General features: G+C 39.7%; 1 protein-coding gene across 1 annotated transcript; it reads left to right on the top strand.

Annotated features, from left to right (window-relative positions):
* The first annotated feature begins 1507 nt into the window (after positions 1–1507).
* Positions 1508–7244, top strand: DHCR7 (7-dehydrocholesterol reductase). The gene is made up of 7 exons (XM_010563694.1): positions 1508–1605; positions 2468–2690; positions 3435–3525; positions 4185–4398; positions 4869–5073; positions 5970–6101; positions 6692–7244. The coding sequence occupies exons 1-7, from the start codon at positions 1508–1510 to the stop codon at positions 7154–7156; spliced, it is 1428 nt and encodes a 475-aa protein (XP_010561996.1). The 3' UTR covers positions 7157–7244.
* Positions 7245–19154: the final 11910 nt, after the last annotated feature.

The following is a 19154-nucleotide window of genomic DNA, read 5'->3' on the forward strand; positions in this document are numbered from 1 at the left end:
GGGGGGGCGGAGGTGCTCCAGGTGCCAGAGCAGAGATTCTCCTGCAGCCTGTGGGGAAGACCACGGTGAGGCAGGCTGTCCCCCTGCAGCCCAGGGAGATCCACCGTGGAGCAGATCTCCACCTGCAGCCCGGGGAGGACCCCACGCCGGAGCAGGGGGATGCCCGAAGGAGGCTGTGACCCCGTGGGAAGCCCGTGCTGGAACAGGCTCCTGGCAGGACCTGCGGCCCCATGGAGAGAGGAGCTCAGGCTGGAGCAGGTTTGCTGGCAGGACTCATGACCCTGTGGGGGACCCACGCTGGAGCAGTCTGTGCCTGAAGGACTGCAGCCCGGGGAAGGGACCCACGCTGGACCAGTTCGTGGAGAACTGCAGCCCTTGGGAAGGACCCATGTTGGAGAAGTTTGTGGAGGACTGTCTCCTGTGGGAGGGACACCATGCTGGAGCAGGGGAAGAGTGTGAAGCGTCCTCCCTCTAAGAAGGAAGGAGCAGCAGAGACAACGTGTGATGAACTGACCCCAACCCCCATTCCCCATCTTCCTGTGCCCCTGCAGGGGGGAGGAGGTAGAGAGAATCGGGAGCCGAGTTGTGCCTGGGAAGAAGGGACGAGTGGGGGGAAAGTGTTTTTAAGATTTGGGTTGTTTTCTCATTATCCTGCTCTGATTTCATTGGTAATAAATTAATTTCCCCAAGTTGAGTCTGTTTTGCCCGTGACAGTAATTGGTGAGTGATCTCTCCCTGTCCTTTTGTCAACCCGTGAGCCTTTCGTTATATTTTCTCTCCCCTGCCCAGTTGAGGAGGGGGCGTGATAGAGCGGCTTTGGTGGGCACCTGGTGTCCAGCCAGGGTCAACCCACCACACTAAGGGTTAAGGAAGGCAATACTTGGGGTGTGTTTAGTGGGCTAACAGAAAGCTTGCATTAATAGAAATTGAAGTAGTTACTAATAGGAGTATGATTTCAATGGGAGCCTTGATCCGGAAATATTAGCATGTATTGAGTGACCAGCAAATAGTTCTGAACATGAGAGGTTGTTACTGCCAGCATAGCTGTCTGTTGGATTAGGGTGTATCTGTTTCGGGGAATAGTCCTAAGCAGGCACTTGTTTAAATTGCTCTGTAGAAAGGCAAAACTTGGTGGCAATTGCTGGCCTTTAAATAGGAGGGAGGCATGGATCCCATATGTGGCAAAACACTTTTTCCCCTTTGCATCTTGCATGTAAGTAATAAGCCACATATTACACAATATGGCTTGAAAGAATTTTCCAGTTAGCAAGAAGTTTAATGGATTACTTTGACATCAGTGTTTTGATTATGATTTGCTGAATAGAAGATAATAAGGAATTGGGAAGGATTTTTTACTTCCTATCCTCCTCTCCCAAATTTCTTGTTGTCAGAAGGCTATATAATAGCTTTAATAACTTTTAATTGTGTTTCTCTTCTGTAGAGCCAAAAGAATTACCGAGAACCAGATGGAGTAATACCATGAGTATTTTCTTTCATACAGGACATCATGGCAGCCCATCAGGAGAAAAAAACTTCTGAAGAAAGAAAACACAAAAGCACCCAAAATGATACTCAAACATCACAAGTCCAGTGGGGAAGAGCATGGTGAGAGAAGCTGATGACCTAATTAGTCACTGTATTTCAAATTGGTTCATACTTTTATAGATGTTACATTCCTTTTAAACTTCACTCTATTAATAACAGATGGTTGCATTGCCCTTCCGTTGAAAGCTCATGGATAATGAGCTCTAGTAATGGATGCCAAAAAAGAGTTCTTGAAGATTTTTAAGATGGAGAGCTTGCCAGGTGGCTTGGGTTTAACAAATCATAAAAATCAGTAAAATTTGTAGTTCCTTCAAGGGCTGAACAAAATGTTTCTTGATATTTGGAAAACGGGCATATATCTGTGGTATTGCCAGCTGACATCTCCTGCTGTAGCAAGATTTATGAGTCATATCCCTGTTCTCAAAGGGTGTGCAAATATTAGTGGAGTATTGTATTGCAGCTGGAAACAGCCGTGGGTGTTTATATGGCTTGCCACTACAGACAGTGTGTGGTAGAGCAAGTTCAACTTCTGGCTGTCCAGGGTCTGTGTTTTCTGTGTTTCGAAGCTTTGCATGATATTCTTGTGATTCTGTTACCACTTCCGACTGAAGACTCTACCAGTTATACCCATGATTGCCATCAAAAACATGAAGGCTGTAATAATAATATGCTTTTGGGAGAGGAGATATTATATATTCTGTTGATCTGATCAACTAGCATAGTTTTATAACAGTTTGTGGTAAAGTATGTAACGTGCTAAGTTTTTTATAGCTATTTGACCCAAAGAAATGTCTGTGCCCTGAAAACATTTTCAGTTTTCATCCGGTTAATCTAGAAGGTCCACTGAAAACATTGCTTGACTTAATCAAACCACTGTTCTAACTGAAAGCTGGAAAAAAAAATGCCCTGTTTTGGATTACAGGGAAGTGGACTGGTTTTCCTTGGCAAGCATCCTTTTCCTGCTCATGTTTGCGCCACTTATCGTATATTACTTCGTAATGTCCTGTGACCAGTACCAGTGCTCTCTGATTGACCCACTCATTGACTTGTTCACGGGGAATAAACATCTGTCTGACATCTGGAACAAGACTCCTACACTGACCTATAGGGCTGCTGGCATCTATGCCCTTTGGGTCACTTTCCAGGTATATATTATTGAGTTATGCTCTAGATGTAGTGGGTGTTTTTTTCAAACAGCTGTTCGATTAATCCTTTTACACAAAAGATAATGGAATGTTGCACTGGCATTTACTCTTTGGTGTTTCTCGCTTCCCATGGCTTTTTGCAACCTTATGCACTTGAAAAATAAATATGTGGGGAATATAAACAAATATTCCTTGTGTGATACTCCTTGTGTGACATATTCCTCAATGTGGTTTTTAGGAAAGAGCAACTATAACAGCAATACTCATTTGTTTTAAGTTAATACAGAATAAATATATCGTAAACTAACACCGCAGAAGGGGTAATATTTTCTATAGACAGGCACTAAAAGAACATTCACATATGAAATATAACTACATTTGTAAAATATCTTCAAACTTGCCAAACTACTCCATTTTTTTTTCCAAATTGGAAAACAACGTGTAACACAGATTAACTGCAAAATAAAAGGGTAAGGACTTGAATCTAGTTACCGACTGTCCTGCCTCCCCACCAAAAAAAGGATGACAACCATATGTGAAGTACATCTTTAGAATTGTTTCATAGCTTGGATGTATTACTAGTCTAAAATCACAACAGCTAAATCTTGCTGTATTTGCTTATCCAATACTTAACTGAAACTGTCATGTGTTATATTTGGTACATGTATGAAAGGGATAGTGATTTGGGGGGGGGGGGGGGTGGTCCTTTCGGTTTTTGCTGTTAATACATTCTCTCTCTTCTAGGTGTTTTTGTATGTGTTCGTTCCTGACTTCTGCCATAAATTTCTTCCTGGATATGTAGGAGGTGTACAAGAAGGAGCTGTCACCCCTGCTGGTAAGTTCTTCCTTAGAACATATGCACACCATACAATCTTTTAAAATGGTAGTATTTCTGTACTCATAATCTTTATTGACCCATGTGTATCTGGAGGAAATGTGGACATAAATGCTTTCACCTTCTTCATATGTTTACTTCAAACAAAAATACCTATGTCATCTTTTAGAATAAGTTACAGAATTTCTATCTCTTACTGTTAGTAAAATTATTGATATGGCAGGCCCCATACCAGCAATGGAAAAATACAGATTGATAATTTTGGCGCTTAAAATTGGCAGTGGACTATTGCTAGTATTTGACAATGCAGTTGCACCTGCTGAAGCTAAGTTAACCCACAAGACTTGAACAAAATGCTTGATGTGAACTAAATGTGAGAAAGGGTAACTTGTTACATTAGTCAATTTTAGGGGAGATTCTAAATTGACTGTTTTGTGAAGCTAGAGTGAAGAAAAAAACTCAGCCTAACAAAGCCTGATGGTTACAACAGAGTCTAATGAAATTTACAGAAAAGTGCCACAAGACATTTAATTGGGAGGGTGAGGGGAGCGAGGTAATTTCATTAGCACTTGATTGAGCTTCTATATATTGTATCCATATTAATAAAAAGTTGTATTAATGCAATGTCACTAACATTCAAATTTTTCTTCATATTTTAGGTGTAGTGAATAAGTATGAAATCAATGGACTTCAGGCTTGGATCATTACACATGTGTTTTGGTTTGCAAATGCCTATTACTTCCACTGCTTCTCGCCTACCATCATTTTTGACAACTGGATTCCTCTCCTGTGGTGTGCCAATATCCTGGGATATGCAGTTTCCACATTTGCAATGATTAAAGGCTACTTTTTCCCTACCAATGCCAAAGACTGGTATGTGATTTTCAATAATGAGAGAATACTAGGTAATTGGACATGTAAATTGAATGCTGCACAGAATAATAATGACAGAATATATTTTACTGGCACAGATAGATAGGCCAATATATGACTGTGGTTATTTGCTTTGTTAGCACCAGCCGTTGTGTTTCTTGCTGCGTGCCATGTGACTGGCAGCCTCAGTGTCACAGATATATCCATCCTATCTGTGAGAAATAAGTAAGGTTATAGTTAGACTGTTCAAAAGTGTTACCAAGAATAAGCTAGGGTACGTCTGAAGCTAAATTTTGTCTCTACCAATGTAATGCTTTGGTTGGGTCAGTTTGTGTTATCTTGTACAACTTTATGTGGTTTTATGATTTTTATTATCATTACATCAAGCAAATCTGAAATGTGTAGTCAGAATAGTAATTATCTGTATTTGTGTATAACTGCATACATTTCTAATTTTTTATGCTTTCTAGCAAATTCACTGGGAACTTCTTTTATGACTACATGATGGGGATTGAATTTAACCCTCGAATAGGAAAATGGTTTGATTTCAAGCTATTCTTCAACGGGCGCCCTGGTATTGTAGCCTGGACTCTAATTAACCTTTCCTATGCTGCTAAACAACAGGAGCTGTATGGTCAAGTAACTAACTCCATGATCCTTGTCAATGTCCTTCAGGTAAATTCAGAGGAGGAAAATAAGAAATCAATTTGGAAATAAAGTAGTATTAAAGTAGAAAAAAACCTCCTTGCATTGCAATTGAACTTGTAGAGTCTTTCCTGGCCTAAACAGTCTCATTCAGTGATAATGCACTGGGACTTGCTTCTTTGGACACATGTATTCATTTATTTGGACATGTGTATTCATTCAGAGTGCCACCAGTGGCATGGTCATGTCTGCACCAGCAGATTTCAGGGTAAACTTAAATTAAGAAATACTTTTCTGAGCCTAAGCTCTGGAAACAGGCTTACCTGATCTTGAATCCAAAGAGAACAATGACAAATTCCACGGCTTTAGTAGGAGCAAGACTTGGCAGGGGTTTTTCTGAGGGCAGCACTGCACCTAACTGTTCTTGTGTGTGTGAGAGACATGCAGAGCTACAGATGTCTCCACACCTAAAAATAGCAGTCAGGTGCTCTGCTCTCTACTGAAGAGATCCCAAAGTAATAAGTACAGATAATAGTTTGGGTTTATTCATTGGTATTTGTAAATGGAAGCCTACTCAACAGAAGCTCTATTCCCCTTCTCTGTAAGGATAAGACTCTTAAAGCTGAAGAGAAGAAGGGGTGGTCAAATATAAGTATACTTCCTACGTCTATGTCCTTAAGTAGCACACTTGCCTTAGTCATCTTGCTTAATATTGCTTTGTATTACTTATGATTGCTTTATCTGTCTAGATGGAGTATATTTGTGTGATATGTTCCTCTTAATAACCTATTTTTGAGGGGTTAACATAAAAACACAAGTCAGCTTTGAGATCTTGTCACAAGACAGCACAGAAAGATTAGGCAGATGCTGTTAAACAGGATAACTAGTGACAGTGCTGTTATTAATGTGAAACTATTCTGTTTCAGGGTATTTATGTTTTGGACTTCTTCTGGAATGAAGCCTGGTATTTGAAAACCATTGATATCTGCCATGATCATTTTGGATGGTATTTGGGCTGGGGAGACTGTGTTTGGTTGCCTTACCTCTATACTTTGCAGGTAAAAATGGGGTACAATTTGTGTTTGGGCTAAAAGGAAAGAAACTTTCCAGAAATGTTCTCCCCAGCAGTTTGATTTGTATCTTAAATGGTTTCTAGACAGTTTGAATGTTGAGTAACCATTACAACATTCTTTGTAACAATTCACTTGCAGGAAGGCCTACTGTTCCTGCATGGAATTGACATCTTTTCCTCTCATCCTCTTCTCTTGTGCCCTTTTCTATAACTATCCATTGTGTCTCTCTTTTTCTAAATCCTTTCAGTCCCTTTTTGTANTTCTACATGTTGAGGGTTTTTTTGGTGGGTGGTGGTTTGTTTGTTTTGGGTTTTTTTTCCTTCTGTCCTGGTTTGTTTGCATCCCTGCAACTTCTCTCTTCTTCTTGTTCCACCTAAGAAATAGAATTTGAGAGAGAGAAAAATGTAGGATGCAGAGTTTTCTGAAAGTTTTCCACAGTTTTACTGATAGGGTGGATTTTCCTATTTTTTTCTACTCATCTGTTCTGGGTCACTGTAGGTCAAGGGATTAGTCTGGCATCCTGAGCATATATTTCAAGTAAATCACTGATTGTCTCTTTTTTTTCTGCTTCCTAGGGTTTGTATTTAGTTTACCACCCTGTCCAGCTGCGCACAGCTAATGCCATAGGGATCTTGATGTTGGGCTTGATCGGTTATTACATCTTCAGAATGACCAACCACCAGAAGGACCTCTTCCGTCGTACAAATGGCAACTGCAAGATATGGGGGAAGAAACCAGAGTATATTGAGTGCTCCTACATGTCTGTGGATGGGACCAAGTACTACAGCAAACTGATGACCTCAGGATTCTGGGGGTGGGCACGCCATTTTAACTACACAGGAGATTTGATGGGCTCCCTGGCCTACTGCCTGACTTGTGGGTTTGAACACATCTTGCCTTACTTCTACATTGTTTATATGACTATTCTGCTAACCCACCGTTGCATTAGGGATGAACACCGTTGTTTCAGCAAATATGGGAAGGACTGGAAGCGCTACACTGCTGCGGTGCCTTACCGGCTCATACCAGGAATATTTTAAGGCTAACACAGAATCCATGGGAAAGAAAAAAAGAAACCTTTTTTGGAGGTGAAGAGAGTTTATCCACATAGTTAAACTTACAAAAATACTTTGTGAAGGACGCTCATACAGTTCTGAAGGAGAAAAGGTGGCTGGACGATAATCCTTGCTGTACTGAAGGAACATGCAGGCAGACTCTGTTAAAGTAAATGAAATGAGGCACTGAAATGGCCTGTTTTTTTAGAAGACTGTCTTACCTGGAATTTCCCTCCCTGCCCCCTCAAAATTAACTTGGAATTGAAGAAAAGTTGCATGTATTGGGACTCCTGAAATCTCCCAAAGCTGGGAGGAAGCCTTACCCTTCAGAGTAGCAGGGTTCTGGAACCAGTTTCTAGTGACTTAGGAGAGGAGGAAAATAATTGTGTGATCTCTTTATGAAAGAAATTGTATGATGTGGTTGCTTGTGACAGTCATAACCTACAGTCAGTAACTCCCCAAAGGATGTTTTATTGTTTGTTGCTTTTCAAGAGATTAACCGGGGAAATACTGAACTGGGGAACCTCATCCTAAACTGGTGTGTGGGAAGATTTTTATAATCTAATAGAAATATTTGTGAAAGCTGGTATAAACTGGTATAGTTCAAAAGTTATGTTAGTTGACTGCACCAGAGAATACGGTGCATGACCAACTGGGTATCATTTTGATACTGAAACCAAACTTGCTTTGTGAAGATACTGGGCATACATTGACTTCTTTAGTGTGGATAGAAAACTTGGTTCTCTATCACTTGTACAAGATCTTATTTGTAAAAATTTAAGAAATAAATGCTTGGTTCCAAGACAAGTAAAAAACACTGCTGATTTTCCATTCAGCTAGTTCTTTTCTTGTTACATAGTTATATTTCAAAGTTACGGGATTCAAAAGGAGCTCTTCAAAGAGTGTAATTCCAAGAGCTGGTTCAAGAATGCGTAAAGGAGAAACAAATAAAAAGAAAGAGGGATCATAGTGTTAACCATGCATCTTGTAATGGGCTTGGTAGTTATGTTCAAGCTGAAAGACTTGGTATTTTCTTATTTTTACACATAAATACACAGATAGTTTTTGCAGTAAGTAGATAACTGTGTAAATTGGTTTCTTGTAGGAGCTGCCAAATCCACAGATCTTTGTGGCAGATTTGAATGAGGTGTGTTGGTGAGTATGTGTTTTGGTTTTGCTGCAGTATTCCCTGAAAGGACAGTTTTGGCAGGAAAAAAGGATCCCTCCAAACCTAGGAAACAAATGTATCTTGTAGCTTGTCTTTGTTTCAGAGCTGGATGTACAAGAGTGTAGGAGATGCCTTCTTGCAAACAGTTCTTAAGAAACCTAACTGTGGCACCAGTACTATCTGTAGACCTCATAACTGTTTTATCACCATGTTGCAGTTAACAATTTCAATACATTAGAGTGTTGTTAATAACAGGAGGAATAATGGCCATCATAATAGCATGCTTACTGGCAACAGATGTATTGCTGTGGTAGAACATTTGAAGTTTGCACTCCTATGAATGAAGAAGACTTCTAATACAAATATGGAAATGGAGGGGGGGAAATCAATGCCAGTTGCCTTTGCTGAAAATATATAGCCCAGTACCTTAACAGTTCACCAAGGGGCAAAGCTTATAAAGTGGCTGATTTGAGAGAACTCAGTTCAGAGGAAGGGAAAACTGAGGTGTGGGCTTCTAGGACTGTTGGACCCCATCAGTCCCTGGCACTGCATTGCTTTAGGCTGCCCCTGAATTTGCTGGAGTAATTGGATAGTTCCTTTTCTCAGCTTCCCTAAGACCCTGTACTTGCATCCTTTTTCTGTGTAGCCTTGGAAATTGCACTGACAGTTTGCTGTTAATGCCAAGGCTATTTAAATATTGCAAGATAATCTGAACTCTAAATCATGGTAGCCTTGCATGGCTCCCTTTTCATGATAAATCCTGGATGATTAGTGGAAAAAATTGCCCATTAAAGACCAATAAAAATATCAGCACTTTAAAAATAGAATTGAGGAAATTTGAAGCAAAAGGGCAGTGTTGTGAGTAGCAAGAACATTATGCATTCAAATGCTTCTTTTAGGCAATTTCTGTTATATCTAATATTGCTCAAAGGATTTTCTGTACTGTCTGACATTGGAGCATGGAAGCCCTTTTATCCATTTCTTTGCAGACTGCTACTCCTGCTGAGAATACTTTACCCTGCAGATAGCCTAGCTGCCGCAAGTGAGAACTCTTTGTGGGCCAGAGTGTTAAACTCATGGTAGGAAGCAATTAGTTGCAAGGTCTTTCAAGAAAGAGGCCATCACTGGGCTGAACTCACATCCTATTTGTTGCAAGGGTGACAGATTCTACTTCTTCAGGCTTGTCTGCTGTCCACACAGATCTTCTTTTTTTTGTTCCATGTGGCATGCAGACTAAGTATATACTGTACGTATACAGGGATCTGCACCTGACTGGAAAAGAAAGTGCTAATTCTATTCAGGTTTGTATTTCTTATAAATGATTTTTGGAGAAGCATGAAAAACATTTTTATCTATTCTTGATAGGTGATGTAAGCTTCATCCTAACACAAGCAATGTGGAAGCAGTACTCTAAGCAGTGTCCAACTAATGTCACCCTTTAAAACTGAATCATTTAAAAGGCTATCAACTTGCTCATCTTCAGACAGGGTGATGCCTGTGTCACATTTTGTTGTATGCATGGCAGCGCTCTTAAATTTGTTTCCTCCAGAATTAAAAAAAAAAAAAAATCAATATATATTTTTCTTTGGATTTGTGGGTGTGTATATTAGATTAACTTTTGTCCTGATATTTCATATTTATTTGTAATATGCTGTCAATATCACCTATCAAGCTTTGAGAACATATGTCTCTGTAGTATGCTGGGAATTTCAAATATAGAATTGCCAATATTTGTAAAATGGTACTTATTTAACTTGGGTTATAACTAATGGGAAAATACAGCAAATGCTTCTGGTAATTTCTTGGAGCAGTAATGAAGTAGTTTGGTTGGATTATTGTAGGAAGAAAAGTAACAAATGCCTACTTGAGCGGGAGGGCACAGCAGGCTGAGCAAGTTCCAGATGGCCATAGATCTACCTAAGGGGGGGAAAAAATAAAATCAGAATTTTGTGGTGTATAACCATTATAGATGGTCACTATTCAATCTACAGATGGAGGGGAGTGGGGAGAGAGGATGCCTTCCCACATTTAAAACCCCTGTCACTAGATGGCATCACGATACGATAGCGTTTTTGAGATCAAGGCTCCACCTTTCAGCATAAGGATGGTTAATCATTTATAACGCTTGGTGCAAAGCTACAGTTCAGTTTATTCCCATGCAGCCTGCAAGAATGCTGACACAATTCAATGGTGGACTATAGCATACATAATGCATTTAGGCTTTAAACATGTTCATAAATATGTAAACTCCCTTTTTTAAATCTATACCTCTGAGCAATTCAGTGACTAGTCCAAAGACCTGTGGTTAGAACATAATGAAATGTGATTGCTCAGTTCATTTTATTCAGACGATATGAATGACAACAGAAGTACATGCTGTTGCCTCATGGTGGCAGCCACAAAATATTTTCTGCTCAAAATTATCAGTCTAAGTTCTGATCGTGTGCTAACCTTAACCTAAAACTGCACTGGGTTATTTGGTTATTATAAATAATGCCCTGTCTTCACTGGAGGTTGAAAGTGATGTGCAGTTGAAAATAAAACTGGAATAGTTTTTCTGCTTGAACTCGTACAGGAAAAAAAAGCCTAAATGTGTGTGTCAAATCAAAAGGGGAAAAAACTCTCTTTTTTTTTTTTTTTTTTTTTTTTTTTTAGATTGCAGATATGGATCTACTGTATGGCAACTGGACAGGTAATGAAACTACTACTTTTTTTTTTTTTGTAGATCTTATATGTATTAATGGAAAACTGAACAGTCATGTTAATCTCTGCCCTGGCTTTCTTTTTAATGCCTTACAGATGTCTCCCTCCTGAAATACAAACAGGCTTAAGTTAGCAGCTGAACAAAACTTTTCAATTGTGACTATAAAAATGTTTATTGCCCTTTTTTACTGGGAGTCAGGAGTGCTTGGGGAAATGTTTAAGGCAGGTGCAGCAGTTAGCAAGAAGAGAGTGGTTCTGTTTCTTCTGTTTGTGTTACTGTGGAACGAGATAAATGCTTTCAGGACAACCAGCTGAGAGTTTTCCTTATACTTCCCTTTTGCATTATCAGCCATCAACTATAAATTCAAATAGACTGACTACATGGAAAGAATTCATGCTACTGTGATTGCAAAGAATGCAAAACTCCAGGATATAGTTTTGACATTGAAATGAACAAAATTTATAACTGCAGAATTTAATCTTGTGACATACGGTAACATTAAAACAAATTTCTCTAGTATGATGAGGGCTTCAATTCTCTGACTACTGAAATACTGAAAGAATTGAATCAAAATAATTTATTTTTCCATGACTCGTCTTAAGCTTTGTACTTAGATTAGCTAATTTTTCTGTTAATAATCTCCCTTTGGGAGGTGATGCTTTAAGGACTGTAAGTCCAAAATATTTACAGCCTGGTTATGTGAATGAACTCATGTAATAAGTACATTGATTAAGCTTGAGTCTGTCCTTCTTTGACCTACAGGCAAACTTAGTACTCCAGGAAGCAGGACAGAAACAATCCAAGAGGACAATGAAATATTTTTCATGCTACGTAAGTACTGGGATAGAAAATAACTAATGCATATGACTTTCTTGGTGTGATATGCTTCACACTGCAGTAGTATTTGCCCCAATTCAGTGGTGTCTATAACTATGTATCCATGTTCATCTCTCTTCATTGAAAAAGAAAACTTACTATCAATTTCAAGGTACTTAGAATAAGGCCCTTAAAGACGTGACCCAAGTACATATTAAGCAGTGTGTTAATTCAGGTCAGAATTTATCACTTTATTATGTGTGTAAAATTAACTGCTCTTTCAAGAGATACACCGCTCTGCAGACAGGAAAAAAAAAATGTACTGGTGGAGGGGAACACATTTAACTGTTCACTGTCTACAGTGGGTGGTGCTACAAGACTAATCACTTGTGAGAAAAAAATGGGTATCATTGCTAGAATTTCAGTTGTGCTGAAAAATTAATATAGCAAGCAAATGGCTATCGTAAACTCCCCAAATATCTTGAAATGTGCCCATTCTTTTTTCTTAAGTTGGTAATAAGTAACCATCTCAGTGTCTGGAAAGTATGTTTTATTGTAATGTTTGGCTTTCCAGCTGGCATATTGTAGTTACTATTAAGGATCACTTAGTCATGGCTTTCCTCTATAATGCTGCAGGTTGCATATCAAAGAGCCCTTCCCCCTGTAAGTCAAATATAAGCAAGGCTTTGATGCAGTCATTCAATGTACTAGGCAGTCCTGAGCTCAGGTGTGGTGGTTAAGGAGAAGTGGTTTGCAACTGTGGTGTAATTAGGTGGAGACAGAGAGAAAGAGAAAGGAAATGGATGCTCTAGCATTGAGGACAATTATCAGATGTTGAAATGTCACTTGCTTCTGACATACTGAAGTGTTTTCTCTATAACACTATGTTACTGGAGTGATGCCTCCTCTCGCGATACTTACGTTTGCTTATGTATGAAATAGTTTTCTAAGCATTTCTAGGTCTGTATTAGCCTGAAAGTGTTGTAGGTTTTAGTGTGTAAAACTCCAGCTGGCAAAAAAGACACGCCAGGGTTAGAAAGACACCAAAACAGAGATGACAGACTTGAGTAACCCTTGCGCAGTTGTAGCTGAAAGGTTCGTACTACCACAAACTAACTAGTAAAAATCTCAGCTCCTGTCAGTGAAGAGGGCCCCTTTTTTTCTCTGAGCAAAACAAGTGTCAGCTTTTGATTGTATAACACATGCTTGTTGCTACCCTGTCTGGAAGAGAAAAAAGCAACAAAAATAATATGTGAAATGCACCTAAGAAGAAGATAGCTCATGGTAATTAAGCAAAATCAAGCATGAACGTGGGATAAATTAATTTTGATGATGTTAACATTCAAAATATTGCAGCCGAAATGCACAGTTTAATACAAATTACCAGGAGCAGTACATTGATGTTCTACAATTCCTGGTTAAAACTCTGTCTTCTGGGTTGTATCATACATGCTATGAAGATGGCACTTGGCTTGCTATTTTATTGCAGTGATTTCGCCTATGTTTTAAGACAAGACCAGTAAATTTTTTTTTTTTTTTTTTTTTTCCCCCCCTCCCAGAGTTGCTTCTGTTTAGCATAGCTCTATTCTTCTAGTTGTTCAGCTGTGTCAGTGCTTCCAGCAGAGCTGGGTAGCCTGAGTCTGGCATTTCAAAACATACATGTATTTCTATCCCCTAGAGTTCAAACTGATGTGACAGAATAAATTCTGTCCTCGGTTATACTATGCAGTTCCTTATTTTGGATTAGCAAAGCTTCTCTGACCAGTAACAATGAACTACGTGTCTTCTGTTGCTTAATATCATCTGTTCTGTAACTGCAGTGGAATTGCATGAGGCTGAATTGACTGATTGCTCCTACACTGGTTTTATGCTTTTTGTAGTTAGTGAGGTAAATGAAGTGGCTCCCTGTGGTGATGAGATGAAGTCCTACCATTTGAACATAAGCCACAGCTATAGGAAATGTAGACTATGCACATGTTCTAAATGTTTCTCCTATGTTTTTTAAGATCCATTATGGTCAGCCACAAGGAAGTGAGGCTGCTCTGAAGTAAAACTTTTACATTCTCAGATAACTGTTCTGTCCTGATGCCAGCAGTTTTGTGTTTGAAAAGTAAAAAAAAGTCAAGTACCTGAAGGATCATGCTTCTAATGCAACATACAGTCTTGAGAATCTAAAAATTAAGAGGAAGAAAGAAGAGTTGTGCCATTTGGCACTGCGTGGACATCAGCCTGATGGTTCTGGGATGATCCGAGTCTCTTTAGGCAACATGGTCTTTATTTGTTATCTGTGGAGAGCATAGGAAAGAAAGTGCTTTGTCCCACTGAGTTGTCTTGCTTTCTAGCTGAAACACTCATCGGATCAGGACTTTCCTAACCATAAAACTGTCAGTTCTTCTAAAACATGGTTTTATTAGTTAAAACTCAGACAGCACTGTGATACATGCTTAGATTTGTTCACGAAATGCTGGGAAAGCTGTACCCACAAGCCAGTACTCAACATATCTAGTTTTCTTCAGTGCTTTCATTATTTGTGTGTCTTTTCCTCACTTGTTGAGTGCCACTGACTGTGTCCTGGTTTTTAACTGCCTTATAGACAACAGCTTAATAAAAATCCATTTTTTTGTTTGGTGCTCTTCCTTATATTAGATGGAAAGGGAGTTACATATTAAACATTTTGAGAATAAAAACCCCAGCATTTCAACTTCATGCATAAGCATCTCCAAACTGTACTTTTCTTGGGGGTATGGCATGCTGTTTTATATGAAGTTTAGAAATCTTCCCTGAAAAGAAATCTGGCTCTGAATAATGTGCACAGGCAGTCTGTACGTTGCCACGTAGCTGGTAGCTCAGTTTCATGAGCAGCAATGCAGAACCCTTGACCAACGTTCACGGACTTCTTTTTCCTTTGAGAACTTGCAAACTGGAGTACATCAGTTATTGTCTCGTACCTCAGTGCCTCTGTACCGCCTCTGGCTGTGAGTGGCTATGCATGAATAATTTAGAAGAGGAATTTGAATCATTCTGAGGATACATACAATCCATCTTATTCAAATTTCACAGACACAGTTGATGGATTTATTTTAGGGGTGATCTATGGGACTATGACGTTATTCCTGTGGCTCCATAAAAACTCCTTGTACAGCAGAACTGGAGAAAGGTTTAGGGGGCTTTTTTTGTCTGTTTTGGTGGTTGGTTTTTTTGTGGTGGTTTGGTTTTGGGTTTTGGGGTTTTTTTTGAGCAATACAATAAGGAAGTAGTGTTCAGTTTACTTCTAGAAGCTATCTGTGCCCTCTAATTTTTTTCTTCAGAAAAAGATACGTTTATGTGCAAAATCTTATTACTTATATGGTTTCGTAAAACAGCATTGAAAGCAATAAGGGAAAATGCAAAACGCATAATTTGATGATTTGCCATAATAAAAAAGCATTATAGTATTTAAATTGCAATTTTCATGTAATTTGATCTGATTTAATGGCATTTTTTAATACTTGCTTCTCTGTCATTTATCCAGTGAAGTAAATGCAAAATGCTATTTGAAAGCTGCTAAACAGCTAAGTATCTCTTTACGGTTATCTAATCGAAATGACACTAATCACAGGCATACTCGCTTGAAAAAGGCTGTTTGGGAGGGAGTATGATTGTTTGAGAACTTCTGAAGACAATGCACTTAATCTATGTCTTTTAGTCTCTTAAGGATTGTGAACGAGTAGAAGTTGTTCTTGCTCATGCAAACACTTACTTTGAGCAGATTTACTCACTAAGTATAAATAAATGAGATGTGTTAACAGTGCAGCATTAATAGCACAGCAAAGTGCTGAAAAAAACTTTAAAAACTATTCAGTTCAGCCTGGATGTATTGTCTTCAGCTAGCTCAGCAAAGCCTTTTGCCTAAGCTTGGTTTGTCACTAGATACTGTGAGGTAATAGTGGCTGATTATTAAAAAAATAGTAATAATAAATCAGTAACCGCTGTATGTCCCAAAACCCACAAACACGATAAAGATAGTATGTAGTTCTAAATGCAAATTTGCCCATCTGTTCTTTGAGGATCAAATCTTGCCTTCTGATAGGAGCTTTCCTCTAGATTTCAGCAATATCAAATATGGCTTCTTTTGTAAAGCCAGCTGTAGCTGTAGTAGAAGGAAAGCTTTAATTTTTCCTACTTCGGGAAAGGCTGGAGGGTTTTTTTTACATAAAAAAAAGGATACTAGAGTTGAGATCCACAGGTAACAAAGATCAAAAAAGACCAAGGTGAAAATTGCCTGCGTACTACTGTAATTACTGCTACCAACTGTCATACTATCATACAATACCATACCAAGTGATTTCAGGTTTGTGAAATAGTCTCAGATAATGCAGAAAATCTCTATCGAGCTAACTTCTGTTTTAACAAATTCTAACTTCTCACATGCCAAACAAACTTTCAAACTGGAAAACACTAACGCTTCTTCAGTTTTATTCTTGCATTTCTGCATTTTTGGGGATCCATTACATACCCAAGCAGCAAAATAAATGCTTACCAAATCTTTTTGTGGTATCTTAGAGTGTCTTTTTCCTAAGCTTCCCCAGTGTGATTTCTGTACTAAAAATCCTATAAAACATTTTGTGATACTGAACCCAATTAAAGCTCTCAATATTTTATCAACTAGAGCTGCTTTAATATCTATTTGTGTAGCAGTTCTGCATATGGAAGGAAAATCTGTATTAACCCATCCACGGGAATTTGATTTTGCATTTATTCTGCAACATCTTGATTGCTGGCCAATCTTGCAGACTATCAGTAACCACGTTTGTTCTTCCACAGTAATGTTGGGAAAGCAAGTTGTAGTTTATTTGGAATAAAGCAATTTTTCCCAATGTACTGTGAGCAGCCTCCAGTAGCCACATTCAGAATTAATTTTTTCTGGACTCATTCCAAGTATTCTTGTGAAGGAACTCTTGTAGTTGTTTGCATCAGGTTTCTATTATTTGCTCACTTCTCGGTAACCATGGAGGACAGCAGCTGCCCACGGTATTTGCAACTGCTTCCTTAAGGTACTAGCTTTAAGAGAAAAATTCGTAACACAGTTTCAGCTGATTTAAACAACAACAAATAACGGTTGTTATTTCTTTGGTGATGTGAACATATTCCATGGCAGATAATTTTTTAAATCCTTTTTTTAACACCCTAAAACGAACAAGAATTTAGAAATACAAAGACTTTTCTCTGATAGTAGAAAAAATATTTATTTTTCTTCCTTCAGTCAACTTGGGGGCCTAAACTACACAATTTGGGATATTCCAGCACTAAATACGCAGCATGAATAGGAGGTGCTCAACTTGCACCTTTGCAAGGTTGTGGAAGGAGACTTGGAGCGGTGCAGGTGTGTGATCCACAAGACTGAGCACAGCACAGGCCAGAGAAATAACCTTGCAGTACTCGATGAAAAGAGCTTGATGGGGAATAGCTTCCCATACTGTTTTAGCATGCTCATGAATGTCGAGATTCCTGGAATATGGTTTTCTGAGTGTTCTTTTCAGCAGTTATTGTGGATCCCAGTGTAGCGCTCTCTTTCCTTCCAGACAACAAATGAGGATGAAAGGGGAATTGGGACTGAAAAAAAAAAAAAAGAAAAAAAAAGGGAGGGTAGAAGAACGAAGCCTGAGACAGGAAGATCAGACAGTAAAAAGATCAGGAAAAGCAAATAAAAACCAAGTGTGTAAGAGGAGTGCTCTGAGCAATGTTTACCTACCTCATAAACAGCTTACTAACATATTTAAAATAATTGAAAATCTCAGCTGAAGTTCATGTAAAGTACAAGGCGCTATCAGCAGTCATAAAAAACCAAAGCAACTTTCATGACTAAAGCATTTTGATAGCCACCGTACTGTAAGGTACCAGCGCACTCTACAGTATTCTGGTGACTTTTGTGAATCCCTGCTACTGTTGCTGTTTTCAGCATGAGATCTGACAAGCCCAAGGCCTGTAGGACAGTGAAAAGTTTCTTTTTATTTCTTGCACCCAAACAAAGAAAAAAAAGCATTTGAAGTTTTTTTGCTGAAATTTTCCATCTTCTCATTCAGACTTAAACGCCTCAGAGAAACTTTGCTAGTTGGCAAACTTACTAACAGGTTATGAACTTCTCAAAGAATGTGATGAAGAGTCATCCCTTCTCCAAGGCAGCAACACTGAGCTGAAAGTATGGGTGATGTGCCAGGCCAGGATTCCTCTTCCCGGATCAGAATTCCCCGCACACAGCCCTCCAAACCTGTTCAGATCTCCATCGGTTGACACTGCATTGAGCAGGAGATTTTTCCATGGGTCAAAGACGAAGAGGAGGGAGGAAGGAATAAGGGCAGCTTCCAGCTGACACCAGCACACAATGTTAAGCAACAAGCATTTTCAGTTCTTTCAGGATAGCTGGTAACAACTTATTTTGGTCATTTGCTGTGTGCTGGAGGGGGGGGGAAGGGTTGACTGAAATGGTAAATATTGCTCTAATGATAAATGAGAGTCTTGCTACGAGTTGCAGAAAGCTACAAAGGCACACCAAATGAATGTTTTTACGGTTGCAACATCAAACCCGTGAGCATTAGAGCTTGGATTTACGATTGCCTTAATAACTCTTTTTCTGCCCCGCTGTACGTGCTTTACGATACAGCCTGCCCGCTCCTCCTCTCCCACCCTGCTTTAACCGGTGCGTGGGCAGTCATAAATGAGGCACTGCTTCTTTTTTTTGGCATGTGCTCAGCATTAGGATAATTCCTTGGTAGCCTTTCACAGTGTAATGTTCACTTAGACACCATCAGGTGTCAAAAGGTTTACAAGCTTGACAAGGACTGGAACCTCCTCCTCGTGTTTTAAAATCGACTTGTCAGCCTTTGAACTGGTTCCAAGCGTCCTCCCGGCTCCTCCCGTGTCCCAGGCGGCGCGGGTGGGACAGATTAAAACCCTGGGAAAGGGTTTGCCGGCGAGCTGTGGGGCTGGGGTCGCTTTCAGCCCGACCCGTTGGCTGCTGAGGCGCAGCCCCCCGAAGGTTACAGGGGAGGTTACAGTCGGTCCTTGTCCTGGGCCCCGGGGGGGGGGTCCTGTGTGAAATGCGAAGCACGCACCGAATGACTTTTTTTTTTTTTTTCCCCGTGTGAAAAGGGGAAAGAGGAGTTCGGGACGGCAGTGAAGAAAACTAGAAGCCGTGGAGCTCCTCGTAGGAGCCGCAGGCGCTCTGCGGCCCCCGGGGGAAGGTGAGGGACGCCGTTCCTGGGCTCTCAACCCCGCGCCGTGGCGGCTGCCCGGTCCGATCCGGCCCGGCCCGGCCC

This window comes from Haliaeetus leucocephalus, unplaced genomic scaffold (assembly GCF_000737465.1).
Source record: "Haliaeetus leucocephalus isolate CR32 unplaced genomic scaffold, Haliaeetus_leucocephalus-4.0 Scaffold173, whole genome shotgun sequence".
Taxonomy (NCBI): Eukaryota; Metazoa; Chordata; class Aves; order Accipitriformes; family Accipitridae; genus Haliaeetus; species Haliaeetus leucocephalus.

Excerpts from the sequence above, each read along its gene's own strand:
- DHCR7 (XM_010563694.1), top strand. The coding sequence starts at position 1,508 with ATGGCAGCCCATCAGGAGAAAAAAACTTCTGAAGAAAGAAAACACAAA. Across the intron at positions 2,691-3,434 it reads CCCTTTGGGTCACTTTCCAG|GTGTTTTTGTATGTGTTCGT; the intron begins GTATATATTATT and ends TCTCTCTTCTAG. Across the intron at positions 5,074-5,969 it reads TCCTTGTCAATGTCCTTCAG|GGTATTTATGTTTTGGACTT; the intron begins GTAAATTCAGAG and ends ATTCTGTTTCAG.